At 39.8% G+C, this 27,154-nt stretch overlaps 1 protein-coding gene across 3 annotated transcripts in view; it reads left to right on the top strand.

Moving 5' to 3' along the window:
• Positions 1-27,154, top strand: part of LOC129182587 (zeta-sarcoglycan) — a 372,011-nt gene that overhangs the window by 280,643 nt on the left and 64,214 nt on the right. For all 3 annotated transcript variants that reach the window (XM_054778927.1, XM_054778926.1, XM_054778928.1), the window contains one exon: positions 22,469-22,556. In XM_054778927.1, the coding sequence (XP_054634902.1) occupies positions 22,469-22,556 (88 nt within the window). The remainder of the gene's footprint in view (positions 1-22,468; positions 22,557-27,154) is intronic.

A 27,154-nucleotide genomic window follows, 5' to 3' on the forward strand; every position in this document is an offset into this window, starting at 1 on the left:
AGCTGTGAGCGGCCATCTTGAGAGCCCAACATACCGTATATAACATATACTGTACGTCAGTGGTGGGCGGTGCATTTGCTACCTGGGCCTTTAAATCTCATTTAAAAACTCATTTATTCAGACTGGCATTTGACACATGATGATTATACAGTATGTATTTTGGTCATGCCAATGGTTTAATTTTATTTGAACATGCATACAAACTACAGTGGAATACATCACACAGTACAATTCACAGTCCCACATGTCCAAAAGCAGTAGGAAGAAGCAAAGCTTATTTAATCCTAACCCCCACCCGTTTCACATCTGTTGCTGTACATTTACAGTATTCACTTCCTGTATTTCGTAGCTGATCTTTTTAATACATAGAAAAGTGATAAGGTAACGTAACAATATGGTAATATGATTGTCAATGTTTTTCCACAATCATAATTAATAATAATCATACATAATAATCAATTTAATAATAAATAATTTAACAAATACACATAAACATAACATAAGTTCAAGACTCTTCTTCCTCATATTTTGCAAACATCAGCTGCTTGTATTTTTTCTTCAAATTGCTCATCTTAGTGCATTGTTTGAGTTCCTTACTGAATCTGTTCCATAATTTCATTCCACATACTGAAATGCTGTGGGTTTATAAGTTTATAAGTATTTTAAGTTTATTTTTTCCCTGAGATCATATTTCTCCTCTCTTGTAGAGAAGTATTATATTTTGAAATTTGGGGGTAATTGTTTGCTTTATGCATCATTTTATTTAGTTTAATTTGTTTGAAAATGTACTAAATCTGCAAATTTTTATACTTGTGATTTTAGAAATAAAGGATTTGTATGTTCTCTATACGCGGCATTATGGCTTATCCTAACTGATATTTTTTGCAGGACATTTTGCGTGTGAAGATTACTTTTATAGTTATTACTCCGTATCTCCACACAATAAGTTAGATATGGTAACACCACAGGTGCTATACAAATACACTTCGATTTGATTTGACAAGAAGTGTCTATCGGTAAGAATATAAGTCCTCTTATCTTCGAGTACATTGTCACTGATGCGCCTGACATACATTACTGCTTGTAACTTTGAGTTGAGTGACTAATTCACCAGTGCTTGCAAAGTTGGAGCTCACCCAAAATAACAAACGTAAATAGAATGGCTTGGTGATTAAGGCCATGGCCACACGAACATGGATCGTTTCAAAAACGCACATTTGCCCCCCTCCTGTGTCAAAAAAAGTCTCTAGCCTCAGGGTGATGTTTTAAAACTATTTCTATCCACACAAGTACGCATTCACAGGCTGTCATGCGCATGCCAAAGTAAAGGTGGCACTGCAGCCATGGACTGTTGAGGCCATTTTAACCAATCAGAAGCGCCAATGACGTCATTTCCGTAGACGCGCCATAACAAACATGGCGTTGTACAGGAGAAGACAAGTGTGGACTGCTAGCGAAGTAGCGTTACTTTTAAGTACTTTATTTCACAATGTCAGCAAAATGTATTGAAGATAAAAACTGAAAATGGATGAAACGTGTTCTTTCCTAAAATGTAGCATATGTCGATTATCACGACAATGCTGTGAACTGTAGTTTATTTTATCGATCAAGAAGGAACACCGTCGGTTGTGACGCTAAGATGAGTAAAATAATTATGTGTGTCTGTCAAATTGTCCTTGTTTAATTGCCTCTACAGTAGCTACGCAGCACAAGACAGGCGTATATAACAGGGAAGCTTTCAGTGTGCGTGCGAAGCATCTCAGTCAAACGCAATCACAATCTCCTCGCCATGCTGACATTCCCACGCCATTCTTCCAAAATAACATGCTTGTGAAAGTTTTCCCACCAGCTAGAGGTCGGATCGGGTTTGTCTCAAATCACCATCGTTGGCGGCGGCGGCGTCATATCCGTTTTAGAGAGCAAAACAGCAACAATAGCATCCTCCGAAGCCCACAATAGCGCCTTTGTTCGTCAATGTAAAGCGTAAGTAGGCGTAATCTTTACTCTAATAAACAAAAAGAGTAATTTCAGTATGCTTAAAAGCAGTGATGTTATGTTTGCCATTGCACACATTCAATTAGAATTATCTAATGTGGAAATAACGGCACATAATTGTTACGTCATTTGTCAGCAAGAAGCCAAAAGCTCCACGCTTGTGTTTAGGCCAGCAGAGAAGGCCTTGCTGATCCTGACTGCACACCATGGCTGTACATTTTTTTGCTTGAATTACCTTTTGCGTGCGGTGAGCTCCACATGACAATTTCTTTCTGTAGCCCACATAAAATAATTATTACGACATACGGTGACGATAATAAGTGACATCATGTCAGAAGATGACGGCTCCGGCATGCAGGCACATGCAGATAGCTTGTCAAACGTCTCAGCATTTCAATGTCCTCCACACCATTAAGAATATATCAAACAAGAAATCAACACTTACACTGCAGATAAATGAAATATAATTACGAAAAAAGATAAGATAGTCGCCGGTTGGCAGAAGCAAGGTGCGTGTGCCCACCATGTATGCTTCTTCCAGACATGGTCAAGACTCGTGTAAAAATAGCCTCCATTAACATTTAACAGCATTTTTAGAATGTCACTAGAATGTAAGTCACATTAGCCTTTCAGAGGAGAGAGGAGAACGGATGAAATGAGTAACAGTATTAATCGTATGCTCCTGCCAGACGCTGCCTCAGAGGTCGGTCAAATCCTTCAAACGCCACAACACAACAAATTCCTTCATTTTGAATCCTGTCAGGAGAAAAAATGCCTTACAATGTTAATTCACGTCCCCCAGGGAACACATTTATGGTAACACACACAAGCAGGAGTCCAATTTATGTCTTAAATTGATTTTTTTCTCTGATTATGTTTACTATTGGGTAGCACGAGTGTAAAGGTGACTATAGGGGTGTTATTTCATGTCTAGATGGCTCTAACAATGTCAAAAACTGTATTTAGAAGTTGGTAAACAGGTTTTCTCTGCTTTAACTATGAAAATATTCCATTTATGAATAAGGAATCCTACTTTACGGAAATGTACTTATTACAGTCCGGTCTGGAGTGTATGTCTTCCAAAGCATTTGTAAGCACAGCCCATAGGGGGGGGACCATAAATGTCATTTTTATTCATGAGGTGTCTTAATTTTTTCACATAACTGTAACTGACAAGACCAGTTCATTGATTTTATCTCGTCATTGAGCTTCACTTGGAGACACTCATATCCATGTTACATAGTCACATCATGCTTGCAGGTGAATGGTCGCCTTGTAATGTGTGAAATTAATTAAGGGAGAACATTTTAATTAACAGGTGGGGAGCGTGGCATGACACTGCCGTGGCCTTTGTGGCATCCAGCCACATGTCACGCGTCCAAAAAGACATGTACTTGAACACATTACATGAGCACAATCAGTTTTAATTACAGTACATAATACTCCTCTGCTCTTTGTGCATAGAATTGTTGAAAAATAGAAGTCCTTACAAGAATTTGCTTTACTTTGAACTTGCGTTACACTCCGTATTTACAATCCAGTGAATAGCATTGCCTTCATTGGATCAATGATGGAAAATAATGATAAGTTTGGTGTTCACGAAAGCATTGAGGTACCATGTGACAGGCAAGAAACTGCTCCAGACTTTTGCCAAGCCTGTTTCTCAACTGCAGTCATCCACGCTTGAGGTGTAACTAAGACAGCCCCGGGATTAACAATTTCATGCATTTAGAAGCCGCATGTGGAACTGCAGCGGAACACCTGAGGTACAGTACATTAAATATGAACGCTTATGGACTAAATGCTCTGGGTGATTCATTTCAGGAATGTGCTGTGGCATTAATGCATTTTAGTTAATTGAGTTGCAGAAATACTGAAAGGCAGATGTGCCTGCAGATTTAACGATAAAGGAGGAAATAGATGGTCTGGCTTGTAAGGCTGGCTGGGACATCTGGGACATCTTAGGACATCTGGTGGAGCGGAGGAAAATGACAGCTGTGGAATGTCGTTCATATCGGTGGTACATTATTGATATTTTCTTTCTGGAGAATGTGTGTCGAACAAAACTCTATTCACCAGGCTAAAAATTGAAGTCACCACGTTCTCATGAAAATTTAGCTGGACATTGTAATATTGTACCACATAAATTGACATTATTCCTGCAACGGTCCACTATTTTAAATGGCGGTCCACTATGAGGCAAAACTGACTTTTTAATGAGCATTTGTGTTTATGACCACCAAACATGAGAAAAATCATCTCCCTCACTTTTCACACTCAATGTTGAGAGAAGGGCCGCTCAAACGGTTATATTTGAAGTTATGGGTTTTCATGATGTGCAGGTTTCGCTACACATCTTCAAATGAAGCATAGAGCTTTGCCAACTATCCATCAGTTAGCTACAAATGTGAGAACTGTTAAGTTGAATTATTGTGTGCTTGGTCCACGAATAAGCTAACCAAGTATGATGTTGCTGTTAAATTATGACTGTCATGTTCGTGCTGTAGCTCACATACCTTTGCTAGCTAGTGCTAGCTAGTGTTGCTTTGTGCCATCCTGCCATGTCTCCTGTGCCATCGCTAGCTCGCTTGCGTGTTAGCTTGTAAATCAATATTTAGTTCATTTGCAGCAATATGTTTTAACAAGGATACAAAAACGCTACAGTACAGCAGAACGGTGCCAGGACGAAAAGGCGCGGTCGCAGGAGTGAAATATGCGTGAGTGACTTGTGTCCGACCTGTAGGTTGACCATTAACATTCAAACGAAACGTTTTTGAGCGTGTTTAAATAAGAGAGAAATGTGAGAACGTGTTATTGCCTGTCTGAGAAAATTGTCTAAAGTGTATGGTGAGGGGTTTTACAGCCTTAAAACATATATAATAATTGTACAAAAATGAAGCTGGCTGCTTTGCGGATTTCACTTATTGCGGGCTATTTTGGGAACCTATCCCCACTTGATAAATGAGGGAACACTGTAAGACTGTACTGTTTTTCTTGTAAACTTGCACATTTATTGTCATAATATTTTCATTTCGTTCTGGTAATATTAATATATACACACACTTGTGCTTCCTGTTCTGGCTAAATTATTTGCTCTGTTGCTTAAATGTATGCCCTACTTATTTTTTTCAAAAGTTTTTGATTTGATATATTTGGTTTGGTATATAATTTTTTTATTATTACCAAGGTCATTAACTAACTTTCCTGAGGTTGTTTTTTTATTTTATTTTATCCCACGGTGGAAGTCTTTTGCCTTCTAATCCTAAATGTTGATGTTACATGTACATATTATTGGTGGGATTTGCCAGTCGTGGGCAGAAGTACACAGCGATGGACTTAAGAAGGGTGCTTTTTGTAATTTTCTGTGCATTTAACAAATGTACATTAATTTGGCTAATTAAGTTAAGGTAATTTTCGAGTGTAATTCTATTCCACATTATGTATATAGAAGAAGTAGAGTTGATTGAAGAGGATGGCTTGGTCTGTGGAGCTCTTGTTGTCTGTCCCAACACTTACTTAAGACATGTTGTTGTTCGTATGCTTGTGAGTAAGTATGTTGAGTAATATTCATCTTTACCAATACCTTGGCTATACTTCCAATACTGTTTAGCGATATCAAATGGCTTTTGGTTGCCTGTGTTCAGTTGTAGTTAAAATAATGGGCAATATAGTTGCAGTGTCACTAATGTCAACATAAAACGGAGCTGAGGACATTTCCACAATTGCACATTTATCAGTTTAATTTTAGACCATTATCTCCGCATGGGCTGGCTTTATATGAATGCAGATTTTATTTCCGTTCTTATTATTATTTATATTGCCTTTAGTAAACAAAGACTAATAACTATTAATAACTAGAGAGGCATAGTTCCCTACATCATGTGATTCACACCAAAATAAGAAAACGACATTTTTTGGATCAGTCTTTGATATTTTGTAGAACCTGTTGGAAACTTGTTCTGTATTTCTGCTCTGACCATTTTTTGTGGAGTTATATGCACAAATGCCGAAAATGGCCCTATCTGGCGATGTTAAAGAATCCTTAAAAAATTCCTGGATCCTGATCCAGATCCGGATCACCCCCAAAATGTAATCAGTTCTTCCATATGCCATTTGCCACAATTCCTGAAAATTTCATCCGAATCCATTCACAACTTTTCCAAGTTATTTTGTACACAAACAGATAGATAAATGCCGGCAAAAACATAACCTCCGCGCTGCGCTTGTGCTTTATGCTGTGCTTGGCGGAGATAGTAACAAAGTTGCTGGTTGGGTCTTTATTTCTCAAAGTCAATTGGATGACAATCTGCATTGTTTTTCAGCACAATCAGAAGCAACCACCATGAATGCCACTTGCTGTATACTTTCTTATGTTATTTACTGACTGGCTTGAGCAAAAAGACTATATAACGTGCATTTGTGTTGAGTAGAAAATGCGATACATAACTGGTCACTTTTGAATTACACATTTTATTATATGGAATGGGCAGCTATTTTGTTGCCGCCACAGTGTTGGCAGAGGTGGATAATTAATGAAGTCAAGGCTGTTATGCCATGTGAATAACTGTGCACGGCTGCTCACACCTATCGGAGATGCCCTGTTGGTTCAGGTCGAATGTCACCTACCTGCAGGCAACAAAAATGACATCACTAACCCCATATCATCCGTGTTATTGTCTAACTTCCACTCTTTCTTTGTACATTTACAGTACATCCATGGCTGAGAGATTAAAGGAGGCATACTATGCACTTTATTCAGAGATGATGAAATGTTTCGGTCAAAATACTCCAAGAATAAAAAATCGGACCGAACTTTAAATCTCATGTAAATATCCCTGTCTGGAGCAGCATCCGACAACAATGCAGCTCTTTTGGCTTTGACACAATACTGATTCTGGGTAGTCGTTTTCAAGAGAAGACAATGTTGCATCTTCATTAAAGAAATTCGGTATCAGGGCCGTCTAATTTCACTCGATTTTAAAATCTGAATGACTTGCTGAAAGATATATTCTGATATAAACAGCATAGGCAGTAATTTCACACTTAAGTTCAAACTTTTTTTTTCATTGTCATTTCCTGTGAGGATGGCCGAACTGAAAAAATCTTTGCACTGATTCCAAAGTTTTTCCCTATTTTGGCACTATCCTAAACACAGAGCTTGGCCATGATTACAGATGTGTTTGCTGACACCACGGGTTTAAAACTCGTGAAAAAAACGAGTTATGATAGCAAGACAAACTAGCTGTCGCTAATGTCCAAACTTCGTAGTTACTGACCACCAACAACAAAATCGGTAGAAGCATTTGACAAGACAGCGCTGTAAACTGCTCGGGTTGTGTCGGTCACTGCCAGTGAACAAGGCTGACAGATTGTTTCCCTGTTTGCCATCACTGGATCACATGAATCACCAACTTCACACAGATCATTCAAAAATAATGACATCATAAAGTTTTACAGACCACTTCCACACATACACAGGACACATATAGCTGAATAATAAACAATACATATAGCAACTTCTGATCAATCCATGTCAATTTCAGACTAAAAATAATGTACCAATTTAAGGCCAACCATTTCCGGTTAAACCACACCCATTTTCGGTTAAACCACACCCACTTCCGGTTTATGTCCCGCCCACTCCGAGTACTGATATTGATACAGATCATTTAGATGGGTGAACAGATACAGATACAGATAGTGGTGTAGTCGGTCATCCATAATGATAACATGAAGCACTTTACAAAACACATTAAGGAAGTGAAGAATCATATTGCATCACTTCGGACACAAATGGATGAGCTGGAAGGAAAAGCGGATGCCTTAAAGAAGAAAAAATGATGAAAAGGACTGCATCAGATCTCAAATGATGTGCAGAATTGATGATTTGGAACAGTGTATGTGCATGAACAATGTGATTGTGACTGGGCTTCACATTACACGCGGCCCTTATGCCAGTGAGGCTGATAACAGAGGAGAACAAGTTGATGTTGCTTCAACTGAGAAACAGGTGGCCAACTTTCTGCAATCAAAGGGGGTGGCTGTGGATGTCAACAACATGCATACACGCATTCCAATGTCTGGCAGAAATAACAACACTGCACCTGTCATCATCATGAAATTCACCAACAAAAAAACAAGGTGGCATCGCTGAGGCAGAGAAGCAAGCTGAAAAGTACAAACGTCTATGTCAATGAGCATCTGACAAAATGCCGAAATCACGCCACTTCAAGAAGCAGGTGAAAATTCAACGTACTTGGAGCGACAGACATGTTGAATTGTGCAAATGCAACCACCTGATGTTCTTTAATGTACCATAACTTGATAAGCATGTCTGAAACAAATAAAACCACGCCATACTGTACCATGGTTGGGCAGGCACACCAGAGACCCAAATATGTGTGTACAAGCAAACTAGCTATTAGTGTGTAGTTTATTTCTTGTGCCTTTTGTAATATATTCCTAGTCTGAAGAGACCCAGGAACCATCTCGACTAATTTCCCTTGTTCTCATGATAATGAAGGATGATGATTTGGACATGTCAATAAGAGTTTCAACACACTAACCCAAGCACATTTACAGTGCATGCTGGTGTACGCACAATGGATCAGGAGTTTCAGTGCCTGCAGCTTAACTGTAAGCTCAAATTATCTCCATGAGCATTGATTTTTAAATAAAGACACAGCCCATTTAACACATGCCCAATGTCATTACACTGCAGAAGAGTTGATTTTGTCAGTGATTCATCAGATGGCTGTCAGCCTTGCTTTAAATCACTGTACTATAAATGTATAGCACTATTGCTAGTGAGCAGCTCACATGAACACCTCGAAATGAAAGACGCAGCAAGTGTTAGGTAAATGCATTCGGAGGCTACCATCGCATAGTCATTACTAGTATGACAATGGACATGAGACACAATGAATGGACAGACTACTTAATGGAGGAGTACCAGACAACTTTATATCGACCTCGGATCATAACATTGTGGAATTGTTCCAGGCAGTAACAGGTGGATGTCAACATGGCTAACAGTCAGCTATTTGTAGCCAGGAGTAAACATGTACAGTGCATGTGTAAGATTTTTACCAAAGAGTGTATGTCATGGCATGGCATCAACTTGAGAGTTGTACTTTTACTCAGATCTCAGTCTTCAGAGAGCGTTCTACGTGTAGCTTTCATGGTACAGAGAAATTCATGATATCAGTCATCAAAAGTTATTATCAGTAAGTTATGGAGGTAGTAGTACAGTCCAGAATGCGTTCGGCTTGCCAAATTTACATAAATGTTCGATCACTACCAGTGTATGCTCTATGTTTGCAAGTTTTCTCCCCGGACAAAACCCACAATGTCGACAAAACGTTCTGCACCGTCAAAGGCACCTGCGGTCGCACCCAAAAGGCAGAGGAAGATGCTAACCATCGCACAAAAAGTTGGACTTCTGGACATGCTGAATGAAGGTAGAAATTATGCGGTTGCAGGGCGCCATTACGTTTTATTGATGGTGGCATGACGGTTTTAAGAAACTTCATTCTATAATAGTGTACTTATTTTTTAAATTCTACAAGGGTTTGAACTTTGAGAGTGTTTAAACAAGAAAGAAATGTGAGAAAATGTGTGCGGTGAGGGGTTTTACAGCCTCAAAACATATATCCATCCATCCATTTTCTATACCGCTCCTCATTAGGGTCGCGGGGGTATGCTGGAGCCTATCTCAGCTGACTTCGGGCAAGAGGCGGGGTACACCCTGGACTGGTCGCCAGCCAATCGCAGGGCACAAATAGACAAACAATCATTCACACTCACATTCATACCTATGGACAATTTTAGAGTCTCCAATTAACCTAACATGAATGTTTTTGGAATGTGGGAGGAAACCGGAATACCCGGAGAAAACCCACACACGCACGGGGAGAACATGCAAACTCCACACAGAAATGCCCAAGGGAGAATCAAACCCAGGTCTTCCCGATCTCCAGACTGTGACTGTGTGGCCACCATGCTAAACACTAGACCACCGTGCGGCCCCAAAACATATATAATAATTGGGAAAAAAAATAAAGCTACTACTTTCATCTAGTGTGGGTTATTTTTACAAACGTAACCCCGTGATAAACAAGGGACCACTGTAAGGTGCACAATGCAGTGAGTGACAGATTATAAGACTATGCCTGACTGTACCAAATCGATGTGATCTTCATTTAAGTGGTGTTCTTATTCATTTTTAATCTACTTTAATATTTTTTTTTCCATTTGGCCTTTTTCCTTTCCTGGTCCAATAAAACCAAATTATCATTTGGAAAAAAAAGGCCTCTTGCAGATGCTCTTGTTTACAAATGAGTTTGCTGTGTTCATCTCTAAAACAAATGCTACTTTTCTGTTTTTGTCTCCACCTTGGTCTCCCACCTCCTATTTCTGTAATCATTTAACCCCAGAGCATTTTCAAGCATCGTTAAAGCTGGTATCTCTTGCAAGCTTGGAAGAGTCACTAGCTTGCAAGTGTCCATGCCTCCCTCCATTTCCTGCTCTGTCCTTCTCAAATAAAAGCAATAATATTGAAAATGGATGGAGAGCAACTCACAATGTACAGTGGAACCTTGGCTGAATTCTTTCCAGGAGATTCCATTCTAACCGAAACAGATGTTAAGTAAATCCATTTTTCCCCACAAGAAATAATGTAAATCCAATTAATCCGTTCCGGAAAAACAAAAATGTTACCGCAAAGCACATTTTTATAGTTTTACAATGATAGTTTTACATACAGAAAACAGGTCAGAGTGGTCATGCCAAACCAATGTCATGTCTATACAGAAGACACCTGGTGGCATACGTTGGAGTGGTCTACAACCATACACTTGTAGTTAATAAATTAGATGTCAAAAGCATGTATCAGCATAGTTGATTAATTATAAGTTAATTACAAAAAAATGAAGTGCCCAATCACATGGATGTGTTTCTGTTTCTTCCTGCAGTAAATACAGCCATTGGGTACCAAAACAAGACATTAGTGCTGCTTGGCAACCAACACATTACTTATTTAATTGTCCTTGCAAATTTAACTGAATTAATGTTGAAAGAGGAATACAGGGACACTGCAGGCACTTTAATCACTCACCATTTGATTGGTATTCTCTTTTTAACCCAGACTATAGCGAGGACAATGTACAAGACTAAACAGATCAATTTAGACCGCCCTTCCCCGCCCGTCTCAACTCACCAAACTCATTTATTACTTGTTGCTACATTATTTAGAACACAAGCAGGCGCTCGAGGCGTGTGAGGGGAAAAGGCTACAAGGGGAAGCAATTTCTAACTCAGCTTATAAATCCAGTTTAGAGATACAGACTTTTTTGGTCTCGATGCTACAGTAGAACAAGCAGACAGGAAGTGTTAAAAGTTTACATGACAGATACAGTCATGGCCAAAAATATTGGCATGCCAAAGATGCCAATGTTTTTGTCCATGCTTGTGCATTCCAATGTTTTGGGCCATGACTGTACAAATGCTTTGAAAACTTACTAAAAAGTAAATCTTGACGGTATTCGTCATAAAATGTGAAAAATAAATGAAATAATTGAAAACATAAGACCCTTCTTTTCACTAGCAATGGTTGGGTCGTATTATTAATATAAAAATGATATGTGTGATGAGTAATAATAATCAATTTATTGATTGATTGTTGTACCCTTCGGAATTAGAAGGAAAAGTGAAAGATGATGTAAACACTTGTTTTTATGAGACTGACATCTAAAAGAATCTGCAGTTCAGCTCATAACCTTTTAGCTGGAAAAACAGACCGCCAGAGAAAGAGCCATTAGGCGCAGTGGCGATTTTAGCCTTGGGCCACATGGGCAGTTGCCCAGGGTGGCATTCACAAGGGGCCCCGCAAGGAAGAGGGAGGGAAAAAAGACTCACATTTATTCATGCTCAGCACTCATTTGGTGCCCTTTACAGGCTGGATACCGGTGCCCACAATACGACTCACGTGAAGTGGATAAAACCATACTGAGTCTCAAACGTATTGTCGCGTGATTAAGTCGCACTAGAGGCAACCTTGCAACTTGTTTTCAGGAAGTGTTTTTATTTGCTAATAGCAGCTTAGCAAACACTCACCCACACAGCACAAAAGAGCAAAGGGTCATCAAATCACACCACTCTCACTCACGGTGCGATCAGAACAAACACAAGGCATGCAAGCATACTTCCGATTCTTATGTGAAAGGCGAATAAAGCTGATGTAATCATTCTTTCCATGAGGCCTGGCGCCATTTCACAAACATGGGTTGGCTGTTATGTTTCTGGTGGGGATGATTGTTGCGTTGCCTTTTTGTTGCAACCACTTTCGGACTAATTCAGTTTTGCACCTTTTTCCGTCTTCATTTATACTGCGTTACCTTGCATTGCTCCTCACGAGGCAACACTCTTCTGCTGTGTGGATACGAGTGGCCCTGCGTCCCCCCCACAGAGACAAAAAGACTCTGTGACGGACAAAAGGGCTCAAGCAAGCCAAGTGAACCTTCTTCCTGCCTGTTCGGAGGTGAGAGAAGAGCAAAACAGACAAACATGCGCATATCAATATACGGAGGCCGGTACAATTATTTAGTTCATTTTCTTTTCTTCTGTGATTAATTAATTTCTTTATTATAGCGAGACAGTTTTTTTCTGATTGAAAATGTTCCTAAAAATATTACAAGAAAAACTAGAATGTAATAAATGCATACCCAAGGACTGTTGGGGATCTTATCAAGATAATTGTGTGCCTGTTCCTGAGAAAGAACTGTGCACACTCATATCACCTCCTTTGTTTGGTCAGTTCAATCTGTATTGTTATGGTAAATGTAGAGGTTGGACCCCTGCCGTATACAGTATTGAGCAAAAAGTATTACGTCTCACTGGCCCCGCTGTGCTATAGGTTCACTGCCACCTGTTACTTTGGCGTGCACTTGACAACCTGCACTCATTTTCACATTGAATAGAACACTTATGTGTGGCTTTATTTAGTAAAAACATGTTTCTACTATAAGCAAGTCGTTCAAATACTTGCTGGAAATTATTCAACCATTAAAAATTGCATTTATTTTCTAAAAGTACAAACAAAACACCTGCGGGAAGATGAAACACACGTAACAACATAGCCAAGCACATCAGCTTACAAAGTCTTAGCAGCAGACAAGCAGTGAATGAGACAGCAAGTGAGACGGACAGGCTGAAAGCTGTTATTAAGCCAATCTGTACATTTGCCTCAAGGCTATGATGACAAGCCAACGGTCCAGAGCTTACTGTTATACCACTAATTACACTAACTGCCTGGGGCCGCTAGCCCTCTGCCTGCATCTATAATCAAAGCCAAATCAAACTATTAACTGAACTAATGGCACAGTGGTATACAGTATGTTGTGGTGGCTCATGAGCTCCTGTAACTTCTGTTATGCGTGTCCTTCTTTTGTTCTTTGCTGTAAACAACGTGGGAGGATTTATGAGGTAGATAAGAGACATAGCCAAAGTGAGAAGCACCACAGAAATACACGGAAAAGTAAAGTGAACATGGTCAGAAGTATTGGGCCACAACTCTGAGGTGGTAAATTCAGTCCCATAACATGGAGCACTGAACCAGTAAATGTGTAAGAGAAGAATGTGTTGAGTGTGGTAATGTAATTAGATTTCACCTTTCAACAATGTCAGATTTGATCATTCTGTCATTCAAGACTCCTTCAAAGAAAGAAATATTGCAGTTGTGACATATCAATAGACCACTTTCAGCTTTACAGCCATAACAAGAATATAGCCTAATTTGTCTACGCACCAGTTTCCATTCAGAACGGTTGGTGTTGACTGGTGATATCTAGTATAACAAATTTAGTTGAGTCTTTCCTGTAGTTCCAGTGGACAAAAAATGTTATCGTCATCTTATCGAGGCGTTTTGGACAATTTTATGCTTTCAGCTTTGTGGGCACAGTTCCAGCACTGTGTCTCAGTCTACAAACAAAGGTACATAAAACACAATCGGATGTTTTCAGTGTTACAGGTACAAGAATGGATCGGAGCTCAAGTGTTAATGGAGCAACAAAAAATACAAAACAAGTCAGGACGACTGTTGCATAACGTCTCATACACTGCTCTCCTGACCACCCTTCTTCTGTGGTTTTTCACTTATTCCACTGTAGTTTTCCACTTAAATCTCTAATCTAAATGCAATAAATTACCAAACTTTCCCATTGAGACAGAGTTTTTTCCAGGGCCACCTTTGGGGTTCAGGTTCCAAATGAGAACGCTGTCACGTGGCTCAAGGTTTCTGCCGTGCACTCTATTGCCATAGTGCACTTTGCCACGAGTTGCCGTCTTCTCATCCGTCTTGCCCGCATTCTGGTATGCATCTTGCATTCTCCTTTTAGCCACCAGTTGAATCTCTCCACTTGCCCGTTCCTTTGTGGATGATAGGGTGTTGCGTAAGAGCCCTGAATGTCAGGGAATGTCTTCAGCCTTGTGATTAGTCTGTTCTTAAACTACAGTATTTCATCTTGCAGTTAACTTGGGTTACAAACTTGAATGGGAAATCATTAAAAAAATTTTTGTCAGTAACAGTTTTAGATGTTTTATTCTTTGTCACATAGACTTCTGCAAACTTGTTAAAGCGATCCATGACCACCAGGATGTACTCATATCCATGCTTGCATTTACCCAAATGAAGAAAGTCAATTGAAACAATCTGAAATAGATAAGTGGCGTGGGCTGGGGTCAAAGACGCATGGGTTGGCTTACTAGACTTCTTGTCCTTGAGGCACTTGCATTTTTCGGTGACATAATGCTCGACATCCTTGCGCATCTGTGGTCAATAAAACCTAAAATACTGAATAAGGTCAAGTGTCCAAGTTCTTGCCGCAGTTCTTTGGAAAGCTTTGGGGAGCAGCAACTTCTTGGTGGGGGGGTTTTTCGTCGCATGATGCCATGTTTGTCCACGTGAATTTAGTTCCACTGTTTGAGCAGTTGGAGCAGTGTGACGACAGGTGGAGCCTCGTCTTTTGTCTCTGCCCGATTCTGCCTGCGGTTCCGTAGCTTGTACTGTGACCTGGGCATCCTCTTTCTGAACTATTGTATTTCTGCCTGGTAGAATCCAGTCCCTGAGTCTTTCTTCAGTTCCAGAGAATCAATGTGGATCACTCTGACGCCTCAACATGGATGCTGAATTTCAATCGTCACACTATTCATGGATGCACTGATTTCTTCTTGACTTGCCTCCATCTCCTCATGTTTTCCTCCATATCCAGTGACATTCAGGACAGTCCATCCGCATCAAAATTATTTATCCCTGGAAACGTTCAGAAACGGCCCAAAAACTATAGCTTCCTGGAGTGAAGATAGTACTCATTCCGAAGCGAGTGTGGGATCCATACGCACACTTGTAAGGCAACCTGCGATGCATCACAGTAAAGCACGCCCACACTCCGACTCCATGTGGGACAACTTAACATCATGCATTTTGTAACATTGGTGAACTAACCTGACATGCTCATCAAAACTGCTGTTACGGTCCAGATTGTCAATCTAGGGAGGGGAGGCAAGCAGTGCTCCATGCTCCTATGAAACTCGGCAAGTGCAGAGCTCAGGCTAAGGCGGCTGCGTACCCACTTGTAGAGTCCCCAAGGCGTATGAATGCTGTCAGTGGGGGCTTTTTCATCAGGGATACCTTGGTGGTAGACAAAAACCATGAGCTTCCGCCCAAAATATCCTTCATATCCTGAATCATTCGTACAGAATGCCGGTCTGGCACTGAATTGCAGCTGAGCTTCTTGCAGTCGCAACAGAGCCGTAAACTGCCATCTTTCTTGTGGACAATGGCAACACATAAAGGGACCACGATGGTGTAATCCAACCTCTATTCAGCCAGTCTTGCAGGTACTGTTTGACTTTGTTTTATATATATATATATATATATATATATATATATATATATATATATATATATATACACACACACATACATACATACATACATACACATACATGCATACATATATACATATTTGTGTGTCTGCCAGAGGATATGTTAGTCTTAAGTTATCATATTACAAAAAATAATAAAACAGAGGCTTGCTCTTATCACATTGTGCGATATGGTTTACGAAGAAATGCCGTAGGCTGGTTTGGTTGCATTGTGTTGTTTAATCAGTGCTCTTATTCAAAAGGATTGTGTGTGTGAACATATTGTTGGATTGTGTCAGGGCTTATCGAAGCTCGTCTCATCTGTATTCATGGTGAATCTGAGGTAAATGTGCCTGAGATGTGTGGTGTTGACAGTCGGATTAGAAGTGTGTTTATGTGCTGCTGTCAATGACAAGAAAAGGTAAGATTGATTTATTGTATGGATGTGACTTTTTAAAATAATATTTCAACGATCAATAATGTTGCTTTCTTTGCGTTAAGAAGACACATTTAAGTACAGAGACTCTTGGAATGTTTGCTTGTCGTATCTGATATTTTTATGGCATCTTAACAAGGTCTGTTAGGGCGCAATCACATGAAGCAATTTGTCTCCACCTCCAACAGGATAAGTAGTACAAAATGGATGATGTTAGTGCTTTATCCATTTTTTCTAACTCTAACCCTACACACAAACAATATTGCACAAATGCCTAGAATGCAGGTAAGTAGCTCCATACTGGTACAGAAATGGAAGTCACAATATTGGGCAGCAACAACGTAAACAAACATCAGAAATTAGCATAGACAAGACTGAGCTCCTCATACAAGAAATATATATTGAGAGGCTCACTGTCCACTGACCTTCAGCAACTGGTTTTCCAAGAGTAAATATGTATTAGTCTATGCACCCCGTGCATTCACTGTTGTTACAGAGCAATTATGCTGGCAGGTGTCCAATTCATTGTGTACGTATGATGAAAGCCTGATTCTGAATAATGGTACAAAAGGTTTTTGGAAATTTCCTTAATTTATCAGTCAATACTTAAGCAAAAATCATTTAATCATCATGATTCCAAGAATTCTGTACATAGTCCCAAAAGAAAATGTCCTTAGGGTACATCAAAATAGTGTTCCCTCGCTACATCACGGTTCACCTTTGACGGATTCGCTGTTTTGCAGGGTTTTTTAAGTGCAATTAATTTTTTTGTAAGTGTTTTTTTTTTTTTTTTAACAGCATATGAACACGCATTGAGTTCTGCGTCCTTGTGGTGTATTACAGCGATCTATCGGCGCTCTGTTGCATGTCTGTTATTGTATTTACTACTGCTACCAGTAGAGGGTGTTGTGTACTCATGTTGGAGACGTGTGCAGCTCCATCGAGTCTGTGGGTTTACGTGCCTGTACGAGCAATTAGGAACCTACAGCAGACAATAGCCGGCTAAATATAGAGCCACAACAGGCTGTATTGGCTAATGGAGAACCCTCACATTGTGTTCTGCATCCTAATTGGCTGTAGACTATTGTCAATCAACCTCCTTCGCCCCGTCACTAGCAAACTGCATGAGCTGTATGCTAATAAACAATAGAAGAAGAAGCTAAACCAACTAAATGAATCTTTGGTTAAAGGAGTAGGATGAGCAGGAGCAATATGTTTTAACAAGGATACAAAAACGCTACAGCCGAATGGCGCCAGGACGAAGCATGGTCAGAGCAGTGACATGGTCACTTAACTTATTGTGTCCAATCTAGTAGATTGATCATTAAAATTCAAACAAAATTTGAACTTTCAGAGTGTTTAAAATGTGAGAAAATGTTATTGCCTGTCTGAGAAAAGTGTGTAAAGTGTATTGTGAGGGGTTTTACAGCCTTAAAACATATATACGATAATTGTAAACAAAGCTGGCTACTTCATGGATTTCACTTTTTGCGGGCTATTTTGGGAACCGATCCCCCGCGATAAAAAAGCGGAACACTTTATTCAGTCATATGTGCAGCCAGAGCCAAATTGAGTGCCTTCTTATTTTTTGTGGCAAATGTGAGTCGTGTAAGGATGACTCATGATGGAAAAAACATTATTAAGAACCACCTGGACCAAAGCGGTTTGCAGTCATAATTCATCTCTAAATTGTCTGCACGTGTGAATGTGAGTGTGATTGACTGGTGACCAGTTCAGGCTGTAGTTCACCTGGTACTCCGGACAGGTTAAGCAGTAGATCAGAATAAATGTAATAATAAAGCGACAGGTTGATGGTGCTACCAATACAGGCATGGGGAGCAGCCATCCCTTCACTAATTTGCAGTGATGAATAGTCACACACGTGTCTCTAATTAATAAGGAACAAATTGATGATGTTCCACATGGCAATAAGCATGAATTGCAGGTACATCACTTCCCAATAAGAAAGCAGTTGAAGCCAATTCTGGTGAAGTTATCTTTCAACACTTCACAATGTTTGACGTCAACCAGCTGTTTTGTAAACATGAATTAGCTTCTGCTTAATATGCATTATTTACAGTTCTAATTTCCATTCATTTGCATATGGGTGCTTAATGAAATAAGATTTTCAATATACAGCCGCACTTCTAGATGACTGAGCAGTACACTAAGTGAATGGGATCAGGGCCGCTCATACACACTGCCCATTGAGCTGGAATGATGTGGAGAACATTACATCTGTCAAGCCGCACAAAGCAGCCGTACACTTTAAACAGAGTGGAAAGATAATATAGTGAAGCCTATCACACGCCCTGTTGAAAATAATTAATCCAGTGTGCATGCTTTGAGAAGCACGAGAACCACAAGGCACATTAAACCATTTTGTTGTCTACCTGAATGTTTGGTTGCAATGACCGTTGTGAGAGGGAGAGAGCGTGCACATCTATGATTATTCTGTATGTGTAATTATATTGTGTGTAAGCTTGCATGGTTGTTTGTTAGCATGTGCCAGGTGTCTCTTTCTTTGTCTGCATGTGTGTGTCTGTCTGGTCCCTAAACTGCCTCATGTGCTGCACATTCCAAAGTAAAGCATGTACAAATAGTAAAGAAGAAAGCAAGAGAGAGAGAAAGAAAAGGTATATAAGCTGGTAAAAAGGAATAATTAGTGGATCGGGAGGAATGTTTCCATTTTTGTAGACCAACAACTCTACAATTTTAACACAACTCTCATTTGGAATGCAACAAGGCATTCATTTGGGGAAACCTAGAGAGAAACTGGGTCACATGTGAGCGATTCAATTAATGCTGCCAAAACAAAAAAAAAGCCATTTCAAAGCATAAAGAGGGAGAATGAGTGAGAGAAAGAGAAAGAGGGATGGAAATGATGTGAAAGCAGAGATAAAATGAGGAAAAAAAATACAAGTGAGACAAGAACATTTGCTCCAGAGTGTGTGTAGGAAGATGTTACGCACGGATACAAATGCAAAGGGGGAGGAGAGATGGCAGACATGAACACACCTCTTGAATTTAAACTGAAGCGCCTCAATCAGGTCTTAACAAGTGGAGCAAGGTCATATTGTCCTTTTTACCCATTTACAGGTTTTGCCAATGCTTATACCCAAAAAGCGAATGCTATGACAAAAGCTTCAAAACCAAAACTTATTGTAATAATCGCTAAAGCACAATGGGCCTCATTCACGAACATCTTCTTAAAAGTCTTCTTAAGAAGTGTACTTAAGAAGGCGCGGGTTGGAAACTGCGCCACATTCACGACACGTTCTTAAGTAGGGATAATCGTTCGCACCGGTGATCTTAGGTTGATGAATGCCAACTGCGATGCACGTGCATGTGAGGCCTAATTTGCATAGGTCACCACCTATTATTTCCTTTATAAGGTAAAAAATGTGCCGTGCGCATCAGGCAGCTGGAGGCGGAGATGGCAACGCGCAAGGGCAAGACTGAGAAGCAGCTGGACAACAAATGAAAGAAAAACTTCAATTCTGCTGAAATAGAGGTGCTTTTACAAGGAGTGAGCGAACACAAGACCACCTTATTTTCACGTGTATCCACCGGTCATCAGGCCATCCAAAAAGAGTCGGCATGGAGCACCATTGCAGGAAACATAAATGCCGTTTCCACGGAGAAACGCGCCACGGCAGAGGTTAAAAAGAAGTGGTTTGACTTAAAATCAGAGTAAAAAAAAAAGATTAGACTGCACCGGAGGGATCTGGAGGAAACGGGAGGCGGGCCATCAATCAGAAACCAAACCATTTCGGAAACTCTAGAAAATATTTACACAATCATGATAAAAAAAAAAAAAAAATACATAGTTTGTGTGTGACAATTTATTGTTTCTGTGGTTACATTTGATTAGACGCTGCCTAATTAATACAGCAGCCTCGTGCTCTGGCTCAAGACGTGGCTGGGGGCGCATGTCTTTATCTGGGGGTGCTACGTGCACAATAGGCACACCACGTTTCATTGCGATGATATTCTGATGATCCTGCACACCTGCAAGAACAGAGAGGGAAGCCTGAAGCGGGACATCAAATATTCGTGGCTTTCATCAAATAAATCTACATGGTCCCTATAAATTCTCTCTCTGCGCAGCGCACGTCCAGCCAGGTATTTTTTTTTTGATGAATTGGGATTTGAATATATATTTATCGATGGAGTATATTTTAGTTGTTGTGATGATAAATAATTGTTGGGATATTTTATTTGCACTACATTTTTTGGGATCAGGTTGCAAAATCCATCATGAGGGCGATTGCGCATTGGAAGTGCAAGCTTTGCTTGTGCGTAAGAGTCCTCCTGAGCGTTCGTAGAATTTGTTCTTAGATCTAAGAACTGTGAGTTAAGAACACGTTTCGTGAATGCCAAAAATCTTCGTAAGAAGGCTTTAAGAACACATTTGTGCGTAAGAACGTTTCGTGAATGAAGCCCAATGTGACAATATGCGAAACACATTTTCTGGTTTGCACTTTGCTTGCAAATCTTCAACACAGTTGTTGCAGAACATGATACATGGTTTCCTACATTAGACACTTAACTCAAAGATAAAATACCTTGTTTTGTCTTTAATCATCACACACTAAATATTACTGTAAACTACAGTACTGTAAACGCGTTTTCATTGTTTTGATTTGTTTTTTTAAATTTGAAATGTAAAGTACTCTCTTTCTTTAGGTCTTTGTAATAAAACTTTTGCTGCTAAAAACTGTAACTTTCAGCTTTATATCATGCTGTTTGATGGTTGAATACGGCCTATTATTAAAAAGAATATACATATTCCAGCAAATTTAACTTATTTTTTACTTGATTTAACCTAAAAACGACTAAATGAACTTATAAGGGAGGCATTAAGAAGACGCATTGTAATTGCGATATGTAGTATTCGCTACTGGTCACTAGGTGTCAGCAATGTTACGTTAATGTTTGGTGAAATATACCATAAATATACCATAACAACAGGCTTTTATTGTAAGTCTGAATTATTTGATAACAGGGACAATAATAATCACGGTCAAAATAATAACATGGGCTACTGTTCACACCTACGAGCAAGAACTCTGAATCCCCGATGTTCAGAACACTTATTTATGTCTTATGGCTATTTATGACTATATTTTGTAATACAAGTGTAAAAGCGACTATATTGGTGTTATTTCATGTCTAGAGGGCTCTAATAATGTAAAAACCCATATTTAGAAGGTTATAAACAGGGTTTTAACTACATTTGTTCATGTGGTGCACACAGAATGATGGTTGCAGGGTTGTTCATTCATCATTTATAGGTACATTTATAGGTACATTGCTTTGTTTTCCTGCATGTAAAATTGTAATTATTCTTTGTACAATGTGTCTTGTGTTAATATGTGTGGGTGTCTGGAACGTATTCATTGGATTTGCATTCTTTCTTATGGGGAAAATTAGGTTTTTGTACGTTTTGGTTTTTTGTCTGACCTTCTGGAACAGATTAATGCCGGAAACTGAGGTTCCACTGTATGTGCCCTGTGACTGACTCGTGAAAAATGTCTTATATCCTGTTCAGCTCCATCATTATGGAGTACTGTGTGTAGACTAATAATGAACAAATCAATTGGAACTATTTGAAGCTTCTAAAGAGTTACATACAATTCTAATAGGTTGAGCCAAAGAACTTGTGACCAAGTGTCAGAGCTTTTCTTCAAGTCACTCACACACGATTGACCTCCAGAGATACAACATGGCCCAGAGACCCACTACCCCACAAACTGAGTGGGCCGACAAGACTGGCCTATTGGACTATTTGTTCTATTTCGTCCACGTCAAATGGGAAAGCAACTTTCTCTAGCCACACTTTTTGTTATCCTCAGGAAATAGGTTCTTCCACCCTACCACAAAAGGTGTGTGATAATCATGTGTGTAGTTTTTGCATAACCCTAACTAGTTAAGCAAGGAACTACACCACCAACAAATGATGCTAAAAACAATACCTCTGTCTCTGTCTCTCAGTTTTTCTTACCTGTTTTTATCTTTTCTTTTCTTTTGTCATCTTATTTGGTTGCAGACGTTTATGGTAAGACAGTTACACCATTTGTTCTAAAACACCCCCCCCCCCCCGTCTCTTTGCAGGACAGTCCATTAATCATGCAGTCTGATAGAAATGTGACTATCAATGCTCGGAATGGCGAGGGACAACTGACTGGTCAGCTCACCGTGGGTAAGGCACAAACAACCACACACACACACACAGAGTATGAAAAAAAAGCACATAAAAGCATATAGATCATTTCTCAAAGGACATTAAGTTATATTGCTTTGTTTTTGCTTGACTTCCTAAATGCATTTACCCCCCTGTGTTTACTAAACTAAATACTATCTGTTTCCATTAGGCTTTCTCACTGAGCCTGAAAGCAATTTTTTCTTTGACCGAGTCATTTTTATCAGCTCTAAATGGATTAGGGAGGGGCTATTGTTCTTCAGAGGACATAATCCCGAGCATATGTTGCATGTATGACATCTTCCTATAGAATTCAATAATTCAATAGAATTCAATAAGCATGCAAAGACTGAAAATCTGATATGAAAATTTGCATGTTGCATTACTTTGGTTGAAAAATGTGAGTGTGTGTGCGTGTGTGTGACTCATTTTCATTTATCCAGCAGTAGGGACAATGTTATGTGTTCAAATGTATTGGTTCTAATAGGAATTTACCAGGACACGTGTAAGGATTTTTTCTGGTAGACAAGTATATTAAATATCCAGTAGTATTCGAGAATGATTACTTAGAAATGTTAGCTTCCTGATGTCGTGTGGACAAGGTAAACAGAGATTGCTATGGTTTAACTAATTATGAGACTGCAACAACTAGATCCAGATTTATGACAGCCAAGTTATGATTAATGTGTTGTTTACGATCAAGCTGTGTGTGTGTGTGTGTGTGTAGTGGATGACCCTAGCAAATGGTGGAACATTGGTTAGCGTCCGCCCCGGTTAGTGTGTTTTTTGATTAACATTGAAAGTTTACACCAAAATTTTTTTTTAATCACAAAACATTCTGTTAGCATCCCTAGCTTTCTAATAAAACAGCAACCAGAACCGGAAGTCAGCTATGTCACCCATCAATAATGTCATCACAAAACGTGTTTTTATAGTTTTACAATAATACTTTTACATGCATAAAACAATTCTAAATTCACAGAAACATATGATGAATGAAAAGGTATAAATTCATATTTTAGATTACTGTGAATTCCGGTGTATTAGCCCCACAAGTGTATAATTTGCACAAAATGTAGAGGAAAAAACAGATTTGTAGGCCGCACCGGGCTATAAGCAGCAAATTTCACGTCATTTAAATGGCATGCACAAGTCCGTGAGGACCAGGCAGCTCTTTATTTGATAGGAGCCATTCATGAGCTATAAAAAAAACTCACGAGCTTGTCAAAACATTGGAAATTGCAGGAGGTCATTATTCAATATAACGGTCTGACTCTCGGTGTCATCTTCCAGAGAACACTAAACTCATCACACAGCAACTTAACACTCAAAAAGGTGTACCTAATAAATATACAAACATGTACCAATATGAGTTTAAAATGAAAAAAAGCGGCATAGAAAATGTATGGATGGATGGCACTGCAATGCTGCCTCTGTACACCAGAGGAGCCCAGAGGGAGGCTGACGTCATCGCAGTGCTCCGACAGGCATCAATGAATGCGTTGCTCAGATGCAATGCATTATGGGAAAATCTTATTTTTTCATTGTCTATTGGCACATGTTTGTATAATTCTCAGGTGTACCTTTTGAGTGTTAAGTGTGATGACTTTTGTGTTCTTTGTAAGATGAGTCAGACTGTTATTATATGATATTGTTTTAATGACCTCCTGTGATTTACAGTGGGTTGACAGGCTCGTTGTGAGGGCACAGATAGCTCGTGATTGGCACCAGCCAAAGAAAGAGTTATCGTTTCCTCACTGAATCGCGAGCGACACAGTATTTAACAATTAGTAGTAGTTCCGAAGTAAATGAGATGTCACAACATTATAAATTAGCCGCACCGCTGTATAAGCCGCAGGGTTCAAAGTTTAAGAAAAAAGTAGCGGATTATACGCCGGAAATTACAGGACTTTTACATTTAATGAAGACTCTTCAACACCACGTTCCTGTTTTAATTATTTCTTAAATTTAATAGAGTTTCTCACCCTCTTTATCATAATGCTGGCACTTGCAACTTTTCTTGGCTCCATTTTTGGTTACTGAGGTGAGAAACACTATTGAATCCAAGAAGAAACATTTGGCAAAACAGGAACGCGGTGAACGTCTTCAGTGAAGGTGAAAGTGACCTTAAATGTTCATTTATCCCTTTCATTCATTATTATTTTGTCTGTAGTTGTAAAACTACAAACATTTGTTTTGTGTTAACATTTTTGGCTTTCGGGAACAGATTAATTGGGTTTACGTTATTTGTTATGGGAAAAATTGATTCGGTTAGCATCTCTTTCAGTTAGAGTCCGGCTTTCTGGAACGAACTAATGACGCTAACTAAGGTTTCACTGTGTGCTGAAAGTGAACATCATTAAAATCTTGGATATTGATAGAAATATTTGAAACACAGGGTGTATTAATGGAAAAACTAAATTAAATAATGTGGGCTTAATGAGTATTTGCTTATTATCATGGGAAATAAAATTGATAAATAACCCCATTCAGTAGTATGAGTTGTGTAAAAAACTAGTTTTTGTACTGCCTATGTAAAGGGGTCTTTCGGTCTTTGACACATTTCACAGCTGACACTAGCAACTGTGGATTTTACCTCCCACACCTTGCCTGCTGTGCTGTTCGTTTGGTCTCTGTCAGAAAGCGAGGGTTACACTAGTCATAGCGATATGAGGTCTATGACTCCGAAAATGTAAAGAAATACGTGCAGCATATAAAGAGGTGAAGTGGCTTGTCACTGTGATACTCTCAAAGTGACTGCCTTTGTATCTTTGACACTTGGTTTTTATACCTTGAAAGCCTGGATTTTTTTTTGCCTTAACTTTGCCTCAACTTTCCTTAAAAGGAAAACTGCAGTTTTACTGGAATTTTGCCCATCATCCACAATCCTTATGTGAGACATAAACACACGTCTTTGTCTTTTCTGTGCGTTCTGAAGATATAAAAAGAGCTAAAATGACACAGCTAAGAATGCACGCAATGGGGAAACACTTGCTACAAAGCCTTCTGAAAAAAACTCCAAAAAGTGCTCAATTTACATATAATGTGACACGCATATAAACCAAGCTACAGCGACATTATTATTATTATGTTACGCCGATCAAACTACATTACTGGCATATTGACACCTTTCCATACCACACCGGCGAGCTACTAGCTAGCTAGCGACCAGCTTCACCACACACTCGCCCACAGCGTGTCAGCACCGTGCTCACAATGACTCGGCACTGCCAAAAGGTAACGCTACATAATGGAGCTGCCGCCGCCGCTGCTGTGTTATTTGTTTTTGAGTTTGGAAAAGTTAATTCTAGGTATAGGCATTCGTTTCCATGTTGCTATGTGAAATCAATGCGCCCAATAAGGAAATTCTGGTGATGCTTAAAAAGGACCAAAAGACGGAAGGTATGACATGTTCATGAATGTACCTGTTACTACATGGTTAAAGCATGTATATAAAACCATAAAACCTTGTTCGAGGTTTTTGGAGGTGTTTTAATAGCGGGCTTTGTCGGCGGCATAGGTGTCCCATTACGTGCAGTAATGTATTTTTATCTGTTCCCATATCTTTAGAAAGCACAGAAAAGAGAAAGACGTGTTCATGTCTCACATAAGGTTTGTGGATGATGGGCAAAATTTAAAAAAAAGGGCAGTTTTCCTTTAAGATTAATTTACCCCATAATACTTGCTAGGATTGTGGCTATTTGAATTGGAGGGGGAATCCCTTCTTGGGGGGTCTTGCTCCTATGTGGAGGTGTATCCCGGGGTCTTGTTCATGAGTGTGGGAAGGCTCAAGCGTGAGATCGACAGGGGCAGAATCGAATCTGCAGCAATGCGGTCGTTGTACCGGATCATCGTGGTGATGAGAACCAGAAGACAAAGCTCTTGATTTACCGGTTGATCTACGTTCCTACCCTCACCCCTGTGTCAGATCGTGGATACGAGTGGTTGAAATGAGTTTCCTCAGTAGGATGGCTGGACTCACCCTGCCATGAAGAGCTTGGTCATTCAGGAAGAGCTCAGTGTCAGTGGGGGTGACTCGAGCATCTCCTTTGCTTCCTGGACGCATCTTTGGTGAGGTGTTCCTGGAATGCCCAGCCGGGAGGAGGCCCCGGGGCAGGCCACACAGGACACACTGAAAGGATTATGTCTCACAGCTGGCCTGGGAACGCCTTTGTGTCCTTCCGGTGGAGCTAGAAAAGGTGGCCAGAGACCGGGAAGCCTGGACTTCCCTACTGAGTCTGCTGCCCCCGCGACCTGGACCCAGCTAAGCTGAAGAAAATAGATGGATGGACGGACGGACGAGCGGACGGACGAACGGATGGATGGGCAGTGTGTTGGGGCAGGGACTTTGCTGTTGGTTGGTTATAACACAATATAGCATAATGGTACCATTAGTGAATTACAGCTGGTAGTTATTGTTGTTGAATGGTGGAATGGGAGACAGTTGTCCAAATCAAACGTCTTTATGTGTTATGAGATTCATAATCTCTGCTTGAGAGACAAATGTTGATGCTTGTACCCCTATTTCTGACAGTGTAGTGGACTATTATGATACACTTCTAGTACAAAGTACTATAAATTGAAGATAAATAAATAGG

This window comes from Dunckerocampus dactyliophorus, chromosome 6 (genome assembly GCF_027744805.1).
Source record: "Dunckerocampus dactyliophorus isolate RoL2022-P2 chromosome 6, RoL_Ddac_1.1, whole genome shotgun sequence".
Lineage (NCBI taxonomy): Eukaryota > Metazoa > Chordata > Actinopteri > Syngnathiformes > Syngnathidae > Dunckerocampus > Dunckerocampus dactyliophorus.